The sequence below is a fragment of the Maniola jurtina genome, chromosome 21 (genome assembly GCF_905333055.1).
Source record: "Maniola jurtina chromosome 21, ilManJurt1.1, whole genome shotgun sequence".
NCBI lineage: Eukaryota > Metazoa > Arthropoda > Insecta > Lepidoptera > Nymphalidae > Maniola > Maniola jurtina.
In genome coordinates, this window is record NC_060049.1 from 2,348,814 (window position 1) to 2,374,622 (window position 25,809).

At 42.2% G+C, this 25,809-nt stretch overlaps 1 protein-coding gene and 1 long non-coding RNA gene across 5 annotated transcripts in view; one reads left to right on the forward strand and one right to left on the reverse strand.

Moving 5' to 3' along the window:
- LOC123876464 (E3 ubiquitin-protein ligase UBR1) overlaps positions 1–25,809 on the forward strand; it is a 45,235-nt gene that overhangs the window by 16,889 nt on the left and 2,537 nt on the right. For 3 of the 4 annotated variants that reach the window (XM_045922739.1, XM_045922736.1, XM_045922738.1), the window contains 25 exons: positions 455–619; positions 1,552–1,706; positions 2,203–2,345; positions 6,993–7,089; positions 7,721–7,863; positions 8,411–8,503; positions 9,099–9,349; positions 9,671–9,849; positions 10,431–10,628; positions 11,012–11,198; positions 11,824–12,009; positions 12,480–12,628; positions 12,993–13,158; positions 13,517–13,631; positions 14,105–14,316; positions 15,059–15,225; positions 16,454–16,629; positions 17,315–17,406; positions 17,778–17,905; positions 18,946–19,062; positions 19,514–19,740; positions 20,025–20,217; positions 20,951–21,190; positions 23,634–24,450; positions 25,235–25,416. In XM_045922739.1, coding sequence (XP_045778695.1) covers positions 455–619; positions 1,552–1,706; positions 2,203–2,345; positions 6,993–7,089; positions 7,721–7,863; positions 8,411–8,503; positions 9,099–9,349; positions 9,671–9,849; positions 10,431–10,628; positions 11,012–11,198; positions 11,824–12,009; positions 12,480–12,628; positions 12,993–13,158; positions 13,517–13,631; positions 14,105–14,316; positions 15,059–15,225; positions 16,454–16,629; positions 17,315–17,406; positions 17,778–17,905; positions 18,946–19,062; positions 19,514–19,740; positions 20,025–20,217; positions 20,951–21,190; positions 23,634–24,450; positions 25,235–25,416 — 4,778 coding nt within the window. The remainder of the gene's footprint in view (positions 1–454; positions 620–1,551; positions 1,707–2,202; positions 2,346–6,992; positions 7,090–7,720; positions 7,864–8,410; positions 8,504–9,098; positions 9,350–9,670; positions 9,850–10,430; positions 10,629–11,011; positions 11,199–11,823; positions 12,010–12,479; positions 12,629–12,992; positions 13,159–13,516; positions 13,632–14,104; positions 14,317–15,058; positions 15,226–16,453; positions 16,630–17,314; positions 17,407–17,777; positions 17,906–18,945; positions 19,063–19,513; positions 19,741–20,024; positions 20,218–20,950; positions 21,191–23,633; positions 24,451–25,234; positions 25,417–25,809) is intronic. The other variant, XM_045922737.1, reaches the window with a different exon arrangement.
- Positions 94–12,038, reverse strand: LOC123876466. Its single transcript, XR_006798366.1, has 3 exons — positions 12,027–12,038; positions 2,780–2,784; positions 94–217 (listed from the first exon to the last, which is right to left on the reverse strand). It is a non-coding gene; the product is annotated as an uncharacterized LOC123876466 (long non-coding RNA).

Here is a 25,809-nt window from a genome sequence, read left to right on the forward strand (position 1 = left end):
AGAGGTTCTCATCACCGACGCGTACAATTTCTAAATTGTCTCTGGTCTGCTGGGAGGCTACGGCCTTGGCTAGTAACCACCACAAAAAAAGCCGGGCCGCCACACGATCTAACGTTCCGGTACAATGCCGTGTAGAAACCAATGAGGGGTATGGGTGTAATAAAAATCGCCACACCCCTTCCGAGTTAGCCTGCTATCATCTTAGACTGCATCATCACTTACCATCAGGTGAGATCGCAGTCAAGCGCCAACTTATAATGGAATGTTTAAAAAAACCTGCCATTTTTTTAAGCTCATCAGTCCAGAGGTCGAAGGTCATCCTACACTGCGCTTAATGATACGCGATTTCCTCTCTACAACCCGTCTTCTCAATATTCTCTTCAGTCTGTCTATCGGTTTTGTGGCAGTCAAAACCTTACAAATTACTTGAAATTTTCAAATTCATATTTTTCAGACTGGTCATTTGACGAAGAGTCGGCAGCTAAGCTACTGATCCAGCCACTAGAGCAGTTCGTATGGGGTTCCGCGGAGAGTTGTCAGCCACCACCGCCGCGACGCTCCACGTTATGTGGGAAGGTGTTCAAGCAGGGAGAGCCCGCTTATAGCTGCAGAGAATGTGGTGAGTCTTCCTCATGAGCCTGCCGTCTTGATTCTAAAACGCGGTTAGCTGCAAAAGTAATTTTTGAGTTATCATCACAAAACATGGTAATTTTTGAAACTGATGTTTCTGAAAATGGAAATGGGCTGGTAATGTTATTCGACTCACAGATAAAAGATGGACAAAGACTGTGACTGAATGGCGTGGCCCAGTTGGGAAACGAAAGAGAGGTAGACCTGTCGAAAGCTGGGAAAACGAAATCAAAGAAACTGGAGGCATAAACTGGAAAAAAAAGGCCCTAGACAGGAAGACCTGGAGAAATCTGGAGGAGGCCTTTACTCAATGAGAGGTCCTTAATATTAAAATGAAAATTATTTTTTTGTCAACCAATTCTTTGTTTAGAAATTTATTAAGGATAAATATAAGGCTTTTTTATTTTTTATTTTTTTATTTTGTTTCTGAAAAAGAATGCTACGTTAGGACCAAGGCTTTCAGCTAGTTTTTAGTTTGGTCCTACATAATAATCTTTTTAGAAAATCAGACTCGGGACTCGGCTCGCTGTGCGTCGCGGTTGAGCGAAGCAAGCCGAGTCCATATGAAAAAGGTGACGTAGTATAGCCGTAAAAACGTGAGTATAGCCGGTACATTCTATACTTAAAATTATTTAGAGCTTATATTAATTAGAGCCTCAATAGCTCAACCGGTAAAGGAGTGGACTGAAAACCGAAAGGTCGACGGTTCAAACCCCGCCCGTTGCACTATTGTCGTACCTACTCCTAGCACAAGCCTGACGCTTAGTTGGAGAGGAAAGGGGAATATTAGTCATTTAACATGGCTAATATTCTTTAAAAAAAAAAATGGAAATCACTCACCATAGTTCAAACATTAAAGAAAGCCTAGGAGTCCACGAACTAGACCATCGCCCACTTTACATGTGCCTTTTCATATTCTAGGAATGGACAACACATGCGTGCTATGCGTGGAATGTTTCAAAGTCTCCGCGCATAGACACCACAAATACAAAATGGGGCAGTCTGGCGGCGGCGGCTGCTGCGACTGTGGCGACACTGAGGCCTGGAAGCGGGATCCCTTCTGCGAGCTGCATGCTGTAAGTCGCTCTCTGCGCAAGTACAAGACGGGTAATGTACTACTAGCTAATGCCCGCGATTTCGTCCGCGTGGATTTAGGTTTTTCGAAATCTCGCGGGAACTCTTTGTTTTTCCGGGACCAAAAGTAGCCTACGTAATGTATTATAATGTGGCGGAAGTAATTATAACAGATGTGACGTCATAAAACATTTCTACCTTGAAATACCTTCACCTCAAATTTAGCTGATCGGTTTGGAGAACTGATGAGCTGTCTAAAAGCGGAAACAAATTATCGAAAAAACTGCCATACGCCTTCCAGGTTAGCCAGCTTCTCTCTTGATTGATTTGATTTTTTGATTAGATTCGCATCTTAGACTGCATCATCACTTACCATCAGGTGAAATAATTATGGTCAAGGGCTAACTTGTATCTGAATTTTAAAAAATCGTACACCGCTAAGGGACGCGGTTGATCTTACTTATTGAATGTATTTAAGAAACCAATTCTTTTTTTAAGGGTCCAGACAACGAAGAGCAAGCGCAGGCCAGCATCAGCCCAGAAGTGACAGAGCGGATGAAGATAGTAGCATCTGTGTGCCTCTCCTACTGCTTCCGACTGCTCACGCTTGACCATGCGCCTGGGCTGCCAAATGACTTAATGTATGTACACTTTTTTTCTCTTATTTTAAAAAGAATATTAGCCATGCTAATATGACAAATATTCCACATTCCCCTCCAACTAAACTTAAAGCTTGTGTTAAGAGTAGTGTGATACTACTCTTAGCACAAAAATTAGCAGAAAAAAACAAGCTTTATGCTGTGAAAATATGAAAAACCTCAGCACGGTTTTTAAACTAACACTTGTGTTTTAATAACCTTTATTATACAACCACTAGATGATGCCCGCGACTTTGTCCACGTGGATTTAGGTTTTCAAAATCCCGTGGGATCTGCTAACTCAGGATATTATCTATCTCTATTCCAAATTTCAGCCAAATATGTCTAGTAGTTTTTGCGTGAAGGAGTAACATACATACACACACACATACACACAAACTTTCGGCTTTATAATATTAGTGTGATAGTGTGATTACATCAACTTCTAATAATATAATATATAATAATATAATAATCATCTTTATTCCAGATATTACATCCATTTTGTTAGTAATACAAATAACTGCTTATGCCTATGTTAGTAAGTAAGTTTGTTTATTTATTATAATATAATTTTATTTGACTAGATATCCACCCATGAGACACTAAGAGTGCATGTGCAAACCAATCCAGTGTCTCATAAATGGATTATCTAGTTTTTCAGACAATGTCTTCAGAATGTCGTTGGAACTACCGCGGATTCTGCTCATCACCGATGCTGCTCTTTTTCTCATAATTGCATAAAAATCATCGGTACGAGCCTCAGCAAACATCAGTGACGCACTGCAGAATCTCGGCAGCCCCATCAGCACCCTGAATCCATTATTATATTGGACGCGCAGGTCATTGTAGGTCCTCTGCGTATATGACACCCACAGGCTGCACGTGTAGAAAGTTTGGCAATATGCCTTAAAGAGAGTTATTTTTACTTGTTTGTCGCAACGTGCAAACCTGCGAGCTACCATATTGCATCGGACTGCCAATGCCCTGCGCTCCCTTTCTATATCTTTTATATCAGACATGTCTTCCGTAACAATATGCCCTAGATATTTAAACTCTGCGACTCTTTTAAGAGGAACTCCGTTAAGAGTCACAGGAGGGATATCATCCGGCGAGTTACCTTTGCTCTTAAAAACTAATAGCTCACTCTTTTTTACATTATACATGAGTCCATGTGACTCAGCATACGACTCGCACGTCTTGAGTAACTTTCTCAGTGCGCTAATTGATGGACTCAGCAGAACCATATCGTCTGCATAACTCAAGTTATTCACCATAGTGCCATCAATAGAGCAGCCGATCCCGGTTCGGCGGAGTCCATCAATCAGCTGATCAATGTAGACGTTAAACAGGGAGGGAGATGTTAGTCCACCCTGTCGAACTCCGCATTCAAGGTGATATGGATCCGAAAAAGCACCAGCCCATTTGACCCTGTTCGTTTGTGAGCTATACCAAAACCTTAATATATTAACCAATTCTGGTGGCACTTTAAGGTCCCTCAGCTTTGTCCACAGCTGTTCGTAACAAACAAGGTCAAATGCCTTAGAAAGATCGAGAAAAGCGGCATAGACAGGTGTCTTCCTGTCAGTATAGTATTTAACAGTCTGCTTGAGCGCCAGTATAGCACTTTCCGTGGATACGTTGCTTCTAAAGCCGAACTGTGCATCATTTAATTTTATATATCCACTGAGCTGGCGGTCAAGCAGACCATCAAACACCTTTCCCAATATTGTAGCTAATGTAATTGGCCTGTAGTTACATTTGTCGGCAATATCACCCGTTTTATTTTTAACTACAGGCACAACTACACTCTCCATTAGGTCTGCAGGAAGGTATGAGTGTCGGATGCAAAACGTATAAAACATAGCAAGGATCCGGTAAACATGAGAACCCGCATTCAACAGGTGCTCTACACTCAGTTCATCATGTCCCGGAGCCTTTCCCCTCGCCAAGCTCTTTATAATACTCTCTACCTCTTTAGCGCTAAATGATAGAGAAGAGCCCGACGCAGGCAAATCAACTCTCTGCGCATACTGATTCCGAGTTAATGGTGATTGGACTCTAAAATGCTCCTTAAATATGTTAGCTACACGTTTTGCATCCGTTTCCCCATCGACGCTAACAGGGAGGCTCGCTCTAGGGTTTAATTTGTTTGTTTCCTTCCAAAATTTATGGAATTTTTTCTGTCTATGCTGCTCTGCTAATACATCCATCTGCAATTGCTCTTTATTTCTCTGACAAAATTTAAGTTTATTTTTAAAATTCTTCTTGCTAGATTTCATGTCTTGAAATTCTTTACCATACAAGAGCATGCCATGTATTTTCCACGTCTCAAATTTTTCACGAGCCTCCCTGTGTGCGTCCTTGACGTACTTATTCCATCCAACCACACGTCTACGCCTCCCAACTCGTCCCGGCTGGTTGCTCGCGATCGCTGCCTCCTGCAGTGCGCGGACAACTTTTCGGTACAACTCATCAATCACAAGCCTATGACTTCCATCCGTACATATATCGTCACAACATGCACTTAGTTCCGGAGGAAAGTCAATGTTTCTCAAAAAGCTGTTACATACTTGTTGATATATATTGGTCTGAGTTCTGTCTCCCCATCTTATTTTGTCTTTGTTTTGTGTTCGTACATCATAATTCCTTGATTTAATTCTTGTAGCATAAAGATTACAATTGATCTCTAGGGGAAAATGATCAGACCAATATACATCGTAGCGCACCTTGGCCTCACTGATCGAGAGCCACGCTGCCTCCGTGGCCACACAGTGGTCGAGCCAGCGACGACATCCATGTGCGTCACTTATAAATGTGTATGTGTCACTGTCTCGCCCGAGCTTAGCAATATCGGCGCATATCCATTTCTGGTCGGTACAAAAATTTAAAAGTTCCTTACCGAAGAGTTCGCCAAGATGCGCATTAAAATCGCCCAACATATATACCGACTCAATGCCACAGGTATCAATTATAGCTACAATTTCACTTAAACAATCATTAAATTCAATAATATTTTCAGCTGAATCCGTAGGCATGTACACATTAACAAACAACAACTCGCGATTGGCAGTTACGCCCTTTATCGCCGTAATGCGATCACTATGACACGGCACTATAGACACTGAGGTAAACACACTTTTCCGCCACAATACCGCCACGCCTCCAAAACGGCCTGCCTCTCAGTATCCCAGTGGAGAGATTTATAGATGATTTACCAGTGTACATGAAATCGTTATGTATTTCCCCGAGTAAAGGTATCTCATAAGGCATAAGCCAGGTTTCTTGAAGGGCTATTATATCTGCCGATTGACAAAGTGACTTCACACATTCACTAGATCTCTTAAGGCCCTTGCAATTAAAAGTAATCAATTTTAAATTTAAATTTTTATCCATTAATAGAAGTTTCTTTGGCCTCTGTTCTATTTGCCTGAGCTGAGTCTGCCCTCCTGCCTTTGAAATATATGTACCGCCTAAATGCTATACCCTCTGGCCACATGTTTTCATCCATAAATACTGATAGCTTGTGGTGAGGAATATCAAATTTGTAGGCTTCATACTGTTTATCCTGTTTCATTTTTATTTTGGTGAGTTCTACTGAGACATTCGTCTTTTCATAAATATGCCTTTTAATATCACTTATTGAAGCGCCCTTGTCAACGTTATATATGTAAAAAGGTATTTTGACTTCCGCAGCCTTAAAACTCCCATTTGACACGGTAGAACCCTTACCCTTATTTCCTATAAACTTGTTTTTAATTTTACTTTTATAAGTTACCTTAATCCATTCCTCTTCTTTAGGTTTTTCGCTCGACTTTAAGATATCGGCAAATGTTACGGTCGAAACCGCAGTGGGCCTCTCCACGTGTCTATCTAAAACAAGATCGCTACTATCGGAGTGCATCCTGTGTATGAGCGGGACATCTTGATGCGCTTGCGTTACTGACTGCACTCTATTGTTATCTAGCCCGACCGGTTTGTTCGAAACCGCGGTAGGCCGCAAGTTACACGCGCGCGGCGTGCAATAAGGATGCATAGCCGTGTTCGCACTATGTTGGAGCGGAATAGATTGCTGACCTTGGCCTTGCGTATTTGCTATGCACTCTCCGTTCATTGACCCCGCTGTCAGCTGATTATTATTGTTCGGTGCAAACTCGATGCTCGCGACTTGTTTCTCCTTTGTAACTTTCAGTGGTGAGACAGAGATAGCACTAGTACTGTTGCTTACGTTTAAGAAATCGCCAACGGTCATTGCTTGCTCGCCGGCTGACTCATTAACAGATGATTTTATAACAATTGGCGGTAAGCCGATCGGCCCGCTATCGACATAGCAACTTTCTGATAGACATGCACCTCTCTTAGTATTTACATAATCGCCTCTAGGACTGCAGTCTCTAAGGTCTATTTTCGAATGTTCACCTCTCACCGACTTCATAAAATCTTCCTTCATTACATATGTTTCCTTAATATTTTTCACGTCAGCCTTTAAGATTAATAGATCTTTTAACAGTCTAGTTACATCTACGTGATCAAACGTTAGCGGGGGCAGTTTCTGTAGATCCCGCGCCACAAAGATTGGAAGTTTTTCTGGGTCTGTATTCTGGAAAAGACAGATGATGTCCGTCCTAATAAATGTATAATTTGTTTCAGATTAAAAGACGCTGAAAGAGATTTACTACAGATACTAGACCAACCTGACTGTTACTGCACCGTACTGTACAATGATGAAACTCATACTTTCGAGCAGGTATACAATGTGGCATGACAAAAAAAATTAACACTACCCAGTGGCGTGTAGTCCCGTTGTCGGGTACAACGGGACTACACGCCAACGGGGACAGCGGGAATTGAATAAAATTATTGAAAATCAATCCGGTTGCCCCCGCTCTCTATCCCCGTTTATGGGCACAGCGGGAATTGTGGCATATCAATTTCGTCTACTAAATATACCTATGAATAGAGCGCTTCCAATATCTACTTTAAGCAAACACCTCTTCTTCTTTCCGGGCTGGTTTCCGCACTTAAACGTTTCCGTCTGTTGTGTGTGTGAAAGTAAACACCTATTCAAATAGCTATCCCACTTCGGCTAACGGCTAACTTGTATCTGAATTAAAAAAAAATGATCGATATTATAAGGTGCTATGACACGTCTCATGCACCTTTTTTTTTATTCACTATAAGTAAGCGCTTGACCACAATCACACCTGATGGAAAGTGATGATGTGGTCTAAGATGGGACGCGTTCACCTAGAAGGTGTCTATTCACTCTTGTTTTAAAGGTACCCGTCACGATATTCAGATATTGTCATGAAATTTCACGAACTTGTTCTTACTTCTTAAGCTTAAATCCTAGCACTAATATTGGTTTCGATTGGCAGGTGATAACAACCCTGATGAGGGTGATAAAGTGCAGCAAGCGTGACTCCGTGGAGCTCGTGAGCCTCATCGACCGCGAGGGCCGCGCCATCGTCAAGTGCAACTCCTTCCAGCTCTGCGACAAGCTCAAGACTGACATCGAGATGTGAGTACCGCCTCTGATTGGCTGAAAAAAAATGTGAATAGCGAATTCAACCAATCAAGAAGCAGAGTTTGCTGGCGATTAAGGGCTTCCGAGACGGTCAAGCACGTAGATTTTTGTTTTTTTTTAAATCAGATACAAGTTAGCCTTTGACTGCAATCTCATCTGATGGTAAGTGATGATGCAGTCTAAGATAGAAGCGGGCTAACTTAGAAGGGGTGTGGCAGTTATCGTTAAACTCATACTCTTTTGGTTTCTACACGGCATCGTACCGGAACGCTAAATCGCTTGGCGGCAAGGCTTTGCCGGTAGGATGGTAACTAGCCACGGCCGAAGTCTCCCACCAGACAAAAGCATGCTTTCATGTTTGACGGGCGCATCAAGCAAAAAAAATACGTGCTTGACGTCAAGCCGTTTGACCTCGAAAGCCCTTTACGATGAATACGTTTTTTCTTTCACAATCTTAGGCTGATGTCTGAGCATAGACAAAGTACGCTTTATAGATCTCAACGCCAGATATTAGTACTCAGCCGCTGGTGCTTGGTTGCAGGTTCACATCGCGGCACGGGCCGGCGCTCAAGGTGCTAGTGATGCACGCGCACGTGGTAGCTCACCAGCTCTACGCTATGAAGCTGCTCAATTGGTAAGTTCACACGCTGTTTTACATGGTACTGAACAAGTTAAAAGTAATAGAATATCACTGGCCAGACCGAAAATAAAGAAATTTACGGCTGAGTAATATTGAAAGGACGAGGCGAAGCCGAGACTTATGTAGTGATTTTAAAAGGACGAGGTGCTAGGCGAGTTCTTTATGTTATCCTATCAAACATATTGAAACGGTCTACCCTCCTTAGTGCTTTTCGTCTCCATAACTGAATCCGTGAAAATACGGGTATGAAAAACTCGGACCGATTTAAGATATTGCCTTACGCACTAATCTGATCTCTGATCCTAATTCAAGCTATTCAGTGGACATCTTTGACATATATCCGATTAAAATCCGAGGAGAATCCGAGATATTGTCACGGATGACGGAGAGATATTTGATGACGGAAGTCAGATCTAGTGCGTAAGCTACCATACAAATACTATGACTGCTTCGGAACGTATTTTCACGGACTCAGATCGAATGAGTGCGTAACCACCCTTAGGCGAAGAATCTCACTTAGTCGGAACCGCTGGTAGTTTAGTCAGAATATGAAGAATGTTTATAACCTGTGCCATTTATCTCCTTCTAGGCTCCAAAACTTCGTAAGCCAAGAGCAAAGCCTGCGCTTAGCCGTCAGTCAAGTGGCTTTGGGCGAGGAGTCTGGCTTAGCTGGGTGGGCGTTGCCGGGCACCACCGGCGGTGTGGCCGCAGGGGTGATGCAGAACGACTGTCACATGTGGAAAGCTGCGCGGACGGCGTGGCATCGTCTGTTGATAGCCACAACCCTGATGGATTCATCTACTAAGAGGACTATGGCGATATTGTTTACGAAGAATTATGGTGAGGATATGTTGTGAACATGTATTTAATCTAAATGTGTAACTCTGTGGGCGGTACTATAGTAAATAAATAAATAAATAAATAAACTAGATGATACCCGCGACTTCGTCCGTGTAGATTTTTTCATAATGCTCCCCGCGGAAAAGGATAGCATTAGATTCGCCAGTTAATTGAAATTGTGTAACAGTATTAAATACCTATTCATAGCTTTCCATCAACCTCGTTTCTCGTCATAAAGGTTATCATTTTTGATAGATTATAAATAAAATGTTTTAATTATAAGACGTTGATAACGTTGTAATTATAGATTTATTGATCCAGGATCGATTCTCAAGGACTTTATCCGCGACGACCACGACCACTCGTTCTCGATCTCATCGCTATCGGTGCAGCTGTACACAACGCCCACGCTGGCCCATCACCTCATCGCAAAGCACGACGCACTGTTTGTGGTCATGAACACCTTCGTCAGCGAATGCAATCGACGCTGCAACTCCGAGGTGAGTCGATGCTGAAGGACTTTATCCGCGACGACCACGACCACTCGTTCTCGATCTCATTGCTATCGGTGCAGCTGTACACGACGCTCACGCTGGCCCATCACCTCATCGCGAAGCACGACGCACTGTTTGTGGTCATGAACACCTTCGTCAGCGAATGCAATCGACGCTGCAACTCCGAGGTGAGTCGATGCTGAAGGACTTTATCCGCGACGACCACGACCACTCGTTCTCGATCTCATCGCTATCGGTGCAGCTGTACACGACGCCCACGCTGGCCCATCACCTCATCGCGAAGCACGACGCAGTTTGGCCTATTTACGGAACGTTCGTTGACCTCTAGCGTCAGTCAGATGTTGTATTTGCAATATATTGTAAACTTTTAGAAAATACAGATTTTTTTCCTAATTTTTTATGGTATCTTATCAGTAATCATTAGTATTATCACTTTCGTTTTCGTGTGTGCTAGCGTTCTCGTTACACGCTGTATAGAGAGGACGTCAATACAATACTACCCAATTCTCTGTCCAAGCATCCTTTGACAATGATTATATTTCAACAATGATTATTATTTTTCACAGGGTCGTCTGGAATTCGACCGTAACCACGTATCGATGGCGTTCAAGCGTGCACAGTTCGTGCTTTACGATGTGAAATACCTATTAGGCTCCGTGCCAACTACCTTCGACGACGATCTGAGGAAGGGCTTCCTTCACGGACTGTCTCTGATGCTGAACCTACTCGTCATGATGCAGGGAATGGATTCTGTTGTCCGACAGGTGATAACCTAAATTATTTTTTATCAGTGTGTTTATAATGTCAAAAAAATCTGCGAATTTTTAGGTTTTCTTTACTGATTGCCTGAATCTTATGAGGATGAATGCAAATATTTTTTATGAATAAATCTGCCAAGTGCGAGTCAGCCTCGCGCACCGAGGGTCCCGTGCTCGGGTATTTGTGCCGACATTTTGCACCACTTGAATATATCCACTTGAATGTCAAAAAGTGTGTTTTATTTGCACCATGGGCATTAGAAACGCCACGATATACAAATGGCTATTTTGCATTTTCACGAAACCTGCTATGCGTGTCAGATCATCGGAGACTTCCCTGGCACAGCTTTGGGTTGGATACTGATTTTACTGCTATGACGCCTTCTCAGGTGGGTCAGCACATGGAATACGAGCCGGAGTGGGAGTCCGCGTTCAACCTGCACGTGAAATTAGCTCAGAGTATTACCCTGGCGTTGGAGTGGAGCAGCTCCGAGCGCGCGCTCTGCGCCTCGGCGTACCGCATGGCGCTGCGGCGACACGCCGACACTTGCGGCAGGCACGCTAGCGAGCTGAGAGGTGAGACCACTCACACACACACGCACACCTAGACACACACGCACACATACACACACGCACATATACACACGCACGCAGACCCTCATATACACAGGAGTGTAACTGTGAACGTTATATAATAAAAAACCTTAAACAAAGAATCAAGGTGGACTTGCTAGACCCGTAAATTTAAATCCCGTAATTTGTTGATTTTCCGGAATAAAAAGTAATCTATGTGTTAATCCAGGGTATAATCTATTTCCATTCCGAATTTCAGCCAAATCCTTCAGTATTTTTCACCTGTAATAACACTTCTGTAATCTTTATGGCCGTTCTGAACAACGCGGCAAGTTCAACGGCCTATCAACGAGCTTGAACGTGCGCATACGCATACTGCATAGTAATCGTGCGTGCGGACTGCAGGGGATTACCTCCCACTGATTCTGGAGTTGCGTTCTGAGCATCAAAACTCAGCTATGTTCAGAGATGCCATAAGAATTATCGCTGATTGCTGTAACGTCTGGAAGACTAAAGGTCTCTTACGAACACATCGGTGCTCTCTTTGCGCCCATAGGACTCGTCCCAGTGAATGTTTATACTATCTTAGACGATATATAAGTTCTGAGTGACGTATATTTGTTTGCAGAGTTAGGCAACCAAAGCGCATCGGTGATCCCCTACGACGTGTCCACGGAACCCGTGTCGGTGCACCGGCCGCTGTCCAGGTTTATTGCCGGCTTACACTTGCAGCTGCATCGCCACGGCCTGTCCTACCACAGCAGGGAGTTCGAACGGCAGGACCGCCCGAAACCCACGCCCGAAGAACTTATAGGTAACTACTAAACTAACCACATGCCACAAACTAAGATCACAGAATACTTTACCTATTTTCAGGTAGGTACAGATGGATCACTCAGCAAAGACGTTTAAAGAAATAGCGACTCTTGTTACGATGCAATAAAGTACAATTCAGATCGCAATAACAATGCGGACTTAAATTTAACAAATGCCTTTCTTTACCTTTCTTTCTTAAAGTGGACACTTTCAAGTAAAGATTATTTATATAAACCGTAGAGATGATACTACCATTGGCGCAATAAGAATGCCATAAGCCTACTTTGTCGTATTAGTTTACAAATTGCGAAAAACCAAATTAAATTTGGATTTCGCGGGCAGACCCGTGTAGTACACCATTCAGAAGTTATTTGTTGAAATTGGGTATACCGGGATCGACATTTGACATTAAAAAGCTCGACGCACACTGGTAGATATGATTTCTATCGATGTGATTTCTTTCTCCAGAGCCGGTCCTACGCACCATGGCGATGATAGCGCAAGTGCACGCAGGCATGTGGCGGCGCAACGGGTTCGCGCTGCTGAACCAGCTCTATTTCTACCACAACGTCAAGTGCCGCACTGAGATGTTCGATCGGGACGTTGTTATGCTGCAGGTAACCCAGCATGCTGGCATTCCGTGTTCCAAAAATTGCTGTGCTTCAACCTGTGATTCAACCCCCCCCCCCCCCCCCCCTCACCCTATCACCTATTCAAACAATTTGATATGGCTGTTGTTTTTGTGGTTTTTTTAAAATAGGAATACGAAATGTCCATTTTCACATTAAATATGGTTGAAATGTCTTATTTAAGGTTTCTTGACGGTAATAATAATACTTATTATAAAGAAAGTATATTTACTATAAAGAAAATACTTCCCGTTGACCTAGAAGCATTAAATTTGGCAGGTAGCATTGTCTTGTAGCACAAGTACTTTGGTATGGAACCCTTCGTGACCCTTGACCCGTTTTTCTTTTCCAGATTGGCGCTTCCCTCATTGAAAGCAACGAGTTCATAATCCATGTACTGAATAAATTCAATTTGTTGGAGTGGGCAGCAGCTGACTTTGAACAGAAGTCGATTGAAGACGACACCCTGAGGCACACCATTAGCATGGTTGAAGAGTTTTTGCGGCTTCTTATTACAGGTTGGAGTTGATATTTTCTGTAACTAACAAAATTAGGTTGGACATACCCAAGGAATGGAGTGGAGATGATTTTAACACCTATTTTGATGGGTTCAGAGTTAGCTTACCTGGGAACTGACATTTTGGCCTGGAAAATCAAAGAGTTCCCCAAGGGATTCTTAAAGGATCATCCATTTAACCGATTTATTTTATATGAAATAAATCAAGGAGCTTGCGTCCTGGAACCTGATATAGTCAACTTTTTATCCCGGAATATCAGAGTTCTCACAGGGGATTTAAAAACCTGAATCCACGCGGACGAAGTGGTTATTATCATCTTGTTTGTTATAAAATATAACATTTTGTTGGATGTTTCTAGTGGTGGGATCCCGCTACGTGCCAGGCGTGGGCGAGGTGTGTAACGAAGAACGCACTAAGAAGGAGATCATACAGATGCTCTGTGTCAAACCGATGCCGCATTCTGAACTCAACAGGTGAGTTTTCCTAACGTTTTTTAAGTTATGGCTTAGCAACGTTAATTTTGAATAAATTATATTAATTGTTTATTTTATTCTTGTAAGTACATTTTTTTTCGTTTCCAATAAGTCCATCTGCGATAATCTCCGGCCATAATCAGATTTGGAGAGTTTTGAAAAGTTGGTTTAGGGGGCATTCCAATAAATGTCCTCTCCTTGTGGTAAAATATCAAAATATGTAAAAAGAAAAGCTGACTGATCTATCAACGCACAGTTCAAAGGACTGGACACATTGGGCTGAAACTTGACATCCTGATAGCTATTATGAAGTAGTTTTACAAAAATCCTTCCTTGGATGTACTAAGAAAAAGAAAAGAAAATTTAATCTTTAAGGGGGTAAATAGGGGTTAGAAGTTTGTCTACTCCAGGCGGACGAAGTCGCGGGCATAAGTTAGTTTTGTAAAAAGCATAATGTCCAAATGTTCGTTCAGGTCCCTTCCGGAAGACCAACTTCACGAAACTGGCCTGGAAGCAGTAATTCACGAGGTAGCAGACTTTGTCAAACCCTCCAGTGGGAACAATCGCGGTGTATACAAGCTGAAACCCCATCTCTTTGATGAATATGACACTTTCTTCTACCACTACACGAGGGAGGAACTTTCTAGAAGCGAGGAGGAACAGAGGAACAGGAGGAAAACTGCTGGTAAGTCATTTGGGATGATATTTTTGTAGGTACAATGACATATACAGTTAAGAACACTTTTGTCATCATGCTTAAGGAGAACATTCTAGAATATTCTAGACAGATAATTAAGGAAAACAGAGAGATTGCTGGTAAGTTGGTGTCAGTCGGCGATTTGCCAAAATAATAAATCTGCAAATCTGTATAGCACAAAGTGCAGTGTGTGATATGCACCACCTGCCCTCCTATTATTAAAGAAGCAGGAAAAGCAAGCAATCAACAAACACAACACCACACAGATTTTCCAGAACACACTTAATGCACATTTCACTCCGACACTGGAGCATTCTCAGGAGATGTAGGCTCCACAATGCTTTAAAATTAGGCTTATAGTTCCTTACAATTCCAAAAAATTTGGCGATGGTCAGAGATATGATTAGAATCTCTCTATGTCTCAGAAATCCCACATAACCCGATCTCTCCTCAAAGAGGTCGGGTATCTTGTGAAGATTCCCCCCCCCCCCCCCCCCCGTCAACAAAAAAAAACAAAAAAAAGGACGTCTTAGAATGACGACCTTGCAACGGAAAGCGCCGCGTCGAAAGACCCCCACTGGGTGGACAGACGAAATTAAACGAGTCGCAGGGAGCCGCTGAATTCAGGCGGCGCAAGACCGTGGCGTACGAAAGCCTCTATGACTAGACTATGTCCAGCTGTGGACGTTTATCGGTTGATTATGATCACCACAAATTCCCCTATCTGCAGGTCTCCCAGAATGCTGTCCGCCGCCGCCGCTGCCGAAGCTAGCGGCCCCTTTCCGACTGCTCGCCAACCTGCTGCAGTGTGACGCGGCCTTACACGTACTGCGGTGCGTTCTTGAGAGGGCACTGGACTTGCGGGCGAGATCGTTTTCAGAACCGCAAGTACACAAAGTAAGTAAAAAAATCAAAACTAACAAGTGTAAATAAAAAATTTATAACACCCCCGACAAGTGAAGGTTACAGTAACGAGAAAAGACCTGATAACTTTCAAACGGCTGAACCGATTTTCTTGGACTATTCCGCGCCTACGATCCAAAGTATCCGAGCATAATAATTTTATCTCTATGTATCCGAGTTTTCCAAAACATCATTTTCACATAAATAATTATGTATATAGGCAACGTCCATCTTGACAGCTTGACATTTGTCAATTGACATAATATTATGGACCTAACGGTTATCTAACCTTCTTTTCTACAAGAAAACTAGAAAAGAGCTGATAACTTTTAAACGGCTGAACCAATTTTTTTTAATTATAGCTAAGAACACTCTCGATCAAGCCACCTTTCAAACAAAAAAAACTAAATTAAAATCGGTTCATTCGTTTAGGCGCTACGATGCCACAGACAGATACACAGATACACACGTCAAACTTATAACACCCCTCTTTTTGGGTCGGGGGTTAAAAAGAAAAGAATACTCTGAGAGAATAATTTTATTGTTGTATTGTTTGCTGATGAAATTTTGAACGTCAATCGAAACTTTTAACGGTTTTTTTACATTACTTTAATAATAACATAAAAATGGTAAATTTTTGAAATGGAGCTTTTTGAACATTTGGACTCCGCCAAGGAAGTAAAATGAGAAAATATTTCAGTTACTTCTTATTTTAGTCTTCATACCTTACTAGGGTTGACTGAATAACTGATTAAACCAGACCGGACTGGATCGATTGAACTTAACTGGATTGGGCCAATCCAATCCAGTCCAGTCAAAGTTAATTACTTTACCGAAAAGTGCATAGAAGCTTCGCTTCTGTCGGGCACTCCTCATCGCCAGATTTTTGTATTTATACGTCCTTCTTTTATGACTAACGCCGATATACCTGCGCAGAAATCTTAATTTTGTGTGGCGCGAAAATATTCTCGGCCAATTATAGCGTACTTACGTCCGCTATTGGTTGTTGCCTACGCGCCACACTTTGTAAGCGCTAATTATTATGAGCGAGATAGCACGAGTCTCTGTTGTTCTTGTGTTTAAAATCTTAACGTCAAGCAATAAGGTCTGCTTCATTGGTGTACATTGGGGATAAGTCTGCGTTAGGTTGCGCTTTTCTGCGCAAACGAATTTTGCCGACTTATAAAAGTGGTAGTACTGTAACTGGTTTACTTTTGTTCAGGCACTCCACCTAATTGGCTACGCTCTTCGCGACGAAGAGAGTGGCCACTACGAGTTTCTGGCCTTCGCCGAGAGCGCAGCTCGTAGTGGACTGCTGACCTTATTGCAGCGACTCTCTGTCAGCCCTCGGGTGGACGCGCACCGCGCCCTTGCCAAATGGCTGTTGAATAAGATGCGGTAAGGGGTTTTTTTTTTTCTCTCTTGTCTGGCTTTACACTGATTAGCCAATGTCAAGCTTGTAGTTATTCACAAGTTAGGGAAACTATATGTATAAGTATGGACTTCGTCTGTGCTGGCGCCCGCCGACATACACGCGGCACCCCTTTAGAGCGCTTCCCAGTCAGTTCCACCAGCAATAAACACCAGCAGAACACAAAAACCGGCCACATCTGCCACCCACGCTTCACAAAAAGCGTGGGTTTGTGAACCCTAAAGCCACTAACTGTACAAGAATTAGAAAATAACATGCATACTAAAACAAATACAACTAACTGTACAAGAATATTTCCAAGGAATTTTAAAACTTTTTCAATCCATCAATCAATGTTAAATTGATAGACTAGATTGGTATTGCCGATCTCCGAGACCCTCGTACTATGTCTGTCAAATTGATACCTTCAAAAGAAAAGTACATACTAATATACTGTGTAAAGTTGATTTCAAACTACGGAATATAATATTATATATAAATATCGCTCACCTTACATTTAAATGTCACTGTTCACAGTGTTAGATGTAATAATATTACATCTAAGTGTGAACAGTGACATTTAAAAGCAGGGTGAGTGATATTTATATATTATATTATATTTCCGTAGTTTGAGTTGTGACTAATAATTTTACATGACATTTTTCTTTGCAGATCGTTGTTGGGTCAAGGCGATGAACATTTAGGAGACGGTGAAAACATGGACACCGACCAGGAAGAAAAACCACCCGTGGACGAGACAGCCGGTAAGTTTTTAAATGTATCAAAATAATCTAGAAAATACCGGACGAGTTGGAGTCGAAGGGTTCCTTCGTGTGAGACTCTGGTTTTTTTTTGTGATGCAACCGCAAATTCTCGATTTCCTTTTTTCCATTTACCTGTGCTATCTATAAAACATTGCTACCTGCCAAATTTTAAGATTAACGGGAAATACCCTAGGGTTTTGATTTTGAAGAAAGGTTTTGATTTCCTTGACAGGTCTTGAGTCTTCACAGACGCAAAAGTCAGACACACAATGAAGTAATCCTACAAGGGTTCCGTTTTTCTCTGATGAATTGCATGCGCTTTTAGTCTTACTTCAACCGCGTATAAAGGTCACACGCATAATTTTTTTTAGAGGCGGAAAAGGCGCGTCGAGCCAAATTAGCGGCGGAAAGGCGTGCCAAAGTAATGGCCCAGATGAAGAACCAAATGAATAAGTTCATTGCCAACAACACCACGCTCTTCCAGGAAACCAATTCGGAGGTGAGCTGATGCCGTATGAAAGACTAGCTGTGCCCGCGACTTCGTTCGCGTGGAATAGATAACTGAATCCTTATGGCAGCGGCGCGGCTCTCAGCGCGCTTTATATAGCCACGGACGCTCAGGCGCGAGGCGTGTAGTACGTACTCTGTACGTTAAAAATGTTCGCCGTGATTCTTTAAATTGACTAACTTTTTTATTTATGAACCGATTGACGTGAAATAAACACTAAATGTTAAGTGAAGCTTACTACAATATATTAGTGAAAACCGTATCTAAATCGAATAAGCCGTTTCTGATATTAGCGTGCACAAACACACAGACAAACAGACAAAAAAAAATTAATTACAATTTCGGGTTCGGCATCGATATAATAACAACCCCTGCTACTTTTTTTTATATATTTCCATTGTACAGACACCACTTTTCTACAATTTTATTATAGGTATAGATTTCACTTTCTCTATCTGTCCTACAAATATTCAAAAGGGGCGAAACTGTAGCCGCCCTGACGAATTCCGAGTATGACGTCATATGGATTGTAGTTGTAACATATTTCGCTAAAAAAGTGCCGCTGTTTACCAATCTGTGTGACGTCATGACAGATAATGAAACTAAACAAAATGGCGGTTAGCGTTTTCGTGAGCTAGCATTTCTTGGATAAACGAAGTGATGAATTTGTTGGGTTTTTTTTTGTTGAAAGTACGGCATTCAAGTCGACTGTTGGTTACAAAGGCTAAGCTTATAGTACGCGACAAGTCGGCGTATGAGGCGGAGGGACGCCCACGCACACCTGAACATCACCTGCCCTATCCCGCACCGGGTTAGCGCGGGAGCTGTGCGGCCTGATTGCCATCTCGACCTGCCGCGTACTATAGTGCTTATCCCCTAATCCCCCCGAATGCTCCCCTTTCCCCTCTAATTAAGCGTAAAGCTTGAACCGCCGACCTTTCGGAATTCAGTCCGCTCCTCAACCCTTGAGCTATCGAGGCTCTTAAACAAATCTTTAATGGTGTTTGACATCAGATTTTGATCTATAATAGGTGACAGAAGAAGAGGAAAAGCAGGATTTGACGCCATTGTACCGCGGCGCCGCGCTGGGCGTGTGGGGCGGCGGCGTGAGCGAGGCGCCGCGAGTCTGCATCATGTGTCAGGAACAGGTGATTTATTAGCTAACCACGTTTTTTTATACCCGACTGCGGCAAAGCCAAAAAGAAGGGTTGTGATTTTAGCAGTCTATGTATGTATGTATGTTTGTATCCAGATTCTGTGTGTTAAGGGCGCCTCCTGTGAGGTTCTGATGATCGCTTAGTAGGATGACGTTGGGATGGATAGGTTGGTTGGGCCATTGAAATTAAGACGTTATTGCTTGATGGCAAGATTTTAAACATAAAAATAACACAGACTCGTGCTATCTTGCTCATAATTCGCACTCAAAAAAAAACAATGAAAAATTCCAGCGCTAGAAACTCAGGATCATATCTGAATCCCTGTTTCAGCTTGTGTCAACATGTCCTTTACACCCCTTTACGCCCTGCATATCTCTTGACATCAGAAGTGGGATAGCTAAAAAAGTTTTCAAGCATAATGAATTTAAAAATTACCTCTCAGGCTCGAGTAGAAGCGATGGCAGAGCCGATGGTCCTAGTAGCGTTCGCACAATGTTCCACCGTGCTAAACCGCCTCGGAGTGGGCGCGGGCGGCGCGGAGACGTGGCGCAGCGCCTGGTTGCCGGCCGGCCTGGGCGCGCAGCCGCACGTGTCGTGCTGCGGGCACGCGCTGCACGCCAAGTGCTGGAGGAAGTACGTCGATGGCGTTATGGACAAGGAGAAGCTGAGGTGAGTGTGTGTCTTTTTTTAATCCATTATAGACAAGCGCTTGACCACAATCAGACCTGATGGAAAGTGGTCTAGAATATTGAACGAACAAAAAAATGTTTGCAATGGATGTGTCCATTGCGAACATCCAATAACAAATATTTCAAAATGGCCTCGACTATTTAAAACTGTGACAACAATTCCTTTTTTTGATTACTTCATTTAAAAAAAATATAAATTTCAAAATGGCGCTGATTTTTAAAAATTACAATTTATTTGAAAAAAAAAGTTGTGTTTATTTGCAGACCGTACAGAATTCGTCAACCAACGGCCTTCGACGTGGAAAAGAAGGAATACCTGTGCCCGTTATGTGAGAGGCTGTGCAACACCGCGCTGCCCCTCCTGCCCGCGCCGGCCATCCCGGCCCACCCCCCGCCTCCCCTCAGCGAGACCACCTACACTGACTCCGCAGATCTCATCATACAGCTCAAACACCAGGTAAGACGTGCACCCGCATGTACACCCGCACGCATACACACATGCACACAGACTCACCCGCACGCACGTGTACACACACAAACGTTCACGCAAATGTATGCACGTACGTGTCTATGCACGCCCGAACATACGTAATTCTAATTACATTACCTGTGAGACGCTGTGCAACATCTGTCTATCGCTGGTTTCCGAGCCGGCCCATTCCCGGCCTTTAGCAAAAATACGTATACTAACCCTGCAGACCTCAGGACCTTATTTACATACATATACATTATACATATTCCAAACATACACAGTCGTCGTTAGCCGGCATCCACTTGCAAATTCAAAACGGTGGATAACACGATTTTTAGGGTTCCGTAACCAAAGGGTAAAAACGAAGCCCTATTAATTTGAAAGTGGGTATAATTGTCGTAATCAGCACCCCGAATAATTTCAAACCCATCATATCGATTATGTTGATAAAGACGGTTCACGTCACACTATCACACTAATATTATAAAGGCGAAAGTTTGTGTGAATGTTTGTTACTCTTTCACGCAACAAATACTGAACGGATTTGGCTGAAATTCAGAATGGAGATAGATTATACCCTGGATTAACGCATAGGCTACGTTTTATCCCGGAAAATCAAAGAGTTCCTACGGGATTTTGAAAAACCTAAATCCACGCGGACGAGTCGCGGGCGTCTGCTAGTTCCCTATAAATCTGACCCAATCTTAATATTTTCCAGGTGTGCTCAGAATCGATCCACCTCTGCACGGAATACTGCGAAGACATGCTCTGTACGGCACGAGCTCGCTCCGTGGGAGCCATGTCGTCGGACATGGAGGACGAGTCCGCGGACGAAACTGAAGACTACGTGTCCACTCATGCAGAGAATCTATTGTCCGCTGAGTTCCTTGCACACTTTGATAATGCGCTGCCCCAGTACAACGATACTATGAAAACACTTATTGAGGACTTTGCCAAGGTTAGTACTTGTTTAAAATTCAGATACAAGTTAGCCCTTGACTACAATCTCACCTGGTGGTAAGTGATGATGCATTCTAAGACATGCTCTGTACGAGCATGTCTCTAAGGCTGAGTCCGCGGACGAAGCTGAAGTATACGTGTACAATAAACACTACGAAAGCACTTACTGAAGATTTTTGCCAAAGGTTAGTTAGTACTTTTTATCGAGATTTTTTGATCAAAATTTGGGAATACTAAACGTGGAAACTTAGTATTAAGGTTTTAATTTTATCCCCTTTTTTTACTCTGATACAAGTTAGCCCTTGACTGCGATCTCACCTGGTGGAAGATGGTGATACGGTCTCAAATTCAAATTCAAATTCAAATTCAAAATGTTTTTATTCAATTAGACTTTTACAAGTTCTTTCGAATCGTCAAAAGCATCTACCACTGGTTCGGAATGCCTTTCCTACCGAGAAGAACCAGCAAGAAACTCGGCGGTTGCTCTTTTCAAAGATTTGATATACAATATTATGCCATGTATAAAAGCAATTGAAGTCCTGCGCATTGCTGGAGCGAATCGAAGTTCAAATCCACGCTTTTTTATCATTTACATAATCTTCGATAGTATAATATGCTTTTCTCAAGAGCATATTTTTAATAGATTTTTTGAACCTGTGTAAAGGCAAGTCCAAAATTGACTGAGGAATTTTGTTATAGAAGATTATACCCATTCCCACAAATGACTTTTGGACCTTCCTGAGACGGAGTGTAGGAGTCGCAAGCCTGTTACGGTGTCTAGTCAGCCTGTTGTGTAGATCGCCAACCTTCTTGTAACTAAGAATATTTTGTCTTACAAAAATTATGTTGTTGTAAATATATTGAGAGGCTACGGTAAGGATACCTATTTCCTTAAATTTTTCTCGAAGTGAATCGCGTGGTTTTAAGTTATAAATTGCGCGTATTGCCCTTTTTTGTAATACAAAAATTCTCCCAATATCTGCCGCTCTACCCCATATTAAGATTCCATAAGACATAATACTATGAAAATAAGCAAAATATACTATCTTTGCGGTCTCCACGTCAGTTAATTGTCGAATCTTTCTAACCGCGTAAGCAGCAGAGCTTAGTTTGCCAGCAAGAGTTGATATATGGGTGCCCCATTGCAGCTTCGCATCTAAGGTTATCCCCAAAAATGTAGTAGTCTCTTCTATTTTCAAAATATCATTATTTATCATTAAATTAATGTTACTTGTGTTCTTGGTATTGGGCAGTGCGAATTCAATACACTTAGTTTTTTTTGCATTTAAAAGTAGATTATTTACAGATCTAAGATGGAAGCGGGTTAATTTGGAAGAGGTTGGACAGTTTCATTAAACTTATAGCCCGATCGGTTTCTACATGGCATGGCATCGTACTGGAACGCTAAATTGTTTGGCAGCACGACTTTGCCGGTAGAGTGGTAACTAGCTCCGACCGAAGCCACCCAAATTAGACCCGACAATATAGAAGTTATTAATTACCTAATTGCCCAGCTGGAATCAAACTCAGGGCCTGCCACTTATAAGACCACGGCACTCATCACTGCACCGGGGAGGTTGTCAGTCGTGGTCCTAATAGTTTAAAACTTTGGAAAAATACCCACATTTTATGAAGTTAGTGATATATTTTAGTCAATATCTTCAGACTTACCGAGAAACTAATCGGATCTTATTCTGTTATTCTTTCTTCGCGTCTCACATCATAAAAATATATAATGTTACAACATGAAGTCCCGTCAGGGTGTTATAAAGTATAACATTGGTAATTAGAATTTTTTTTATTTTTAGTACAGTGGACCCCCGGTAATCCGACAAACGTTTTGCAGGACAGTGTCGGACTATCGAATTTGTCGGATTATAGAGTACTGCGTAAGAACTCCTAAAGTCCGGCGTTTTTTACAAAAGAGTACCTTGTAATCCGACAAATTAAAGATCCAACGATAAGATTCTATATGTTATACATACCTACTCTGAAATACAAGTCATAGGTACTTCACTATGTATATCAAAAGTAAATCATATCACATCACAGGGGAAAGTTTGTGTGTATGTGTATATGTATGTGTGTGTATGTTGGTTACTCCTTCACGCAAAAAAACTACTAAACGGATTGGGCTGAAATTAAGATTGGAGATGGATAATAGCCTGGATTAGCACATAGGCTACTTTTTATCCCGGAAAATTAAAGTGGTCCCACGGGATTTTTAAAAAACTTACATCCACGCGAACGAAGTCGCGGGCATCAGCTAGTTCAATAATAAAATGGACTTGTCGGATTACAAGGGGTGCCGGATTAGACAGGGGCCGGATTACCGGGGGTCCACTGTATTACAGTTACAATAACCTACCTATTTACATCTAAATTACACACGAATAACGCTAATATTAACATGTAAATTACATCTTTGATTTCTCTTGCAGATGCTTCCCGGAATTTGTTATATAACGGCATCAGGAGGCATGGTATCAGTTGCCACGCTGTGCCGCGCGACTTCCTACACGATACTCAGTACAAACGCTGTCTTACTCGCAGAAAAGAGACCTTTACTCGGCGATTTACCGTCAAGGCACAGAGATGCCTTACAAGCCTTGATAAGACTAGCGGCAGTCATACCCGCAGTATGGCCGACGCCCAAACACGTTTCACACCATGCTTTAAGTGCGCTCTGTACATTAGGAAAAACATCTCCTTTGACTCATGAAACCTTTGGAACTTTAGTTGCCCTAGTACTTACAGTACCCTCAATATTCTGCAAGACTTCAGGACCTGCGCGATCAACACATTTAGCGAGACAGCTAACTTTAGAAGCTTTCAGAGCTACTTTATCTAGAGCGTTAATAGTAACTGATGTTGCCTCATGTACTGTTGAAGATATGGAAGGGGTAACCCAAGTTAATCCTGACTTAGAAAACCTTTTATCGTTGATGAAGGACTTACGCAAAGGAAACCTTGAAATTGGCAACTTGAATCCAAATGCAGCTTGGGAATGTGTAAAGAAACAGTGTCTCAATTTCTTGAGATGTTGTTGTTTATTCTTCCACTTCTTAAGCGATATCCAACCGTCGACAGAGCTTACGTTGGTTAACGGTGATACGTGGGAAACGATGTGTGCGTATTTGGACATGCCGCATACGTTTAGAGATTTAATAGACAACTTGCTGGCCAAAAAGAAGGTGTTCGCGTGGTCTGAGTTGACAGATTTTCGGTCGAGCGAGATTTCACCGAAGATTGTTCTGGGTGAGTTGAAATCGGCATGCTGGCATATATTCGTTGCGTACATGCGGAAGAAGTGAAATTTCTTTATTTAATGTATATTCATAAAACGCTTATGAACATGTTGCAATATGTTTTAAATATATGTTCCCCATATCGACTATTTAAAACAAAAAATACTGTCATCTTGGATTTGAAAATTGACGTTATATTCTTAAACAGCACTCGATAAAATATCGAAATTAACACCCGAATAATCTTTGAATTACCTACCATATCAATCTCTTCATAGGAACAAATTCATTGGTCGTCTTTAATTTGAAAAAAGGACTTCATTTTTGTAATCAGTACCCCGAAAATGCCTCTCATATCGTATGATACCCATATCCATTTCTTTAATTTAACTGAACGCCTTTGTAAAGCAGGCGAGTATATTGATCATTCTTATAAACACCCCAGTGCAGTGCTGCGAATGTTTGGTGATATACAGTGCCTTTCCTAGCGCTTACGTAAAGAAGTTTCATTTCGACAGTATTTTTTTAACCCCCGACCCAAATAGAGGGATGATAAGTTTGACGTGTATATCTGTGTATCTGTCTGTGGCATCGTAGCTGCTAAACTAATGAACCGATTTTAATTAAGTTTTTTTTGTTTGAAAGGTGGCTTGATCGAGAGTGTTCTTAGCTATAATCCAAGAAAATTGGTTCAGCCTTTTGAAAGCTCTTTTCTAGTTACTGTAACCTTCACTTGTCGGGGGTGTTAAATTTTTTTAATTTACACTAAATAAAATTTATTTCCACTTCTTCAGAACCCAGTGAACCGCCCCGATTAATAACGCTGCCGGAAGACTTCTCGGAGCTGATGAACGTGGTGTCGGAGTTTTCGTGCCCCAACTCCGAGCGTGAGGATACCAAGAACCCGACCATGTGTCTGGTGTGCGGGCAGATCCTGTGCTCGCAGAGCTACTGCTGTCAGAGCGAAGTGCGCAAGGTTAGTATATAATGCCCCGGTTACACGCTCAGTCTTACCTGCGTTTTTTTTTCTCTCTCGTCTGGCTTTACAAAGATTAGCCAATGTCAAGTTTGTAGTTATTTACAAGTTAGGGAAACTTTTTTTTTTTTTTTTTTATTCACTATAGGCAAGCGCTTGACCACAATCACACCTGATGGAAAGTGATGATGTGGTCCAAGATGGGACGCGTTTACCTAGAAGGTGCCTATTCACTCTTGTTTCACTCTTGTTTTAAACTACTACTATGCAAGTATAGACTTCGTCTGTGCCGGCGCTCGCCGACACACGCGCGGCACCCATTTAGAGCGCTTCTCATTCAGTTCCACCACCAAAAACACTAGTAAAACACAACTATTGTCGTATCCACTCCTA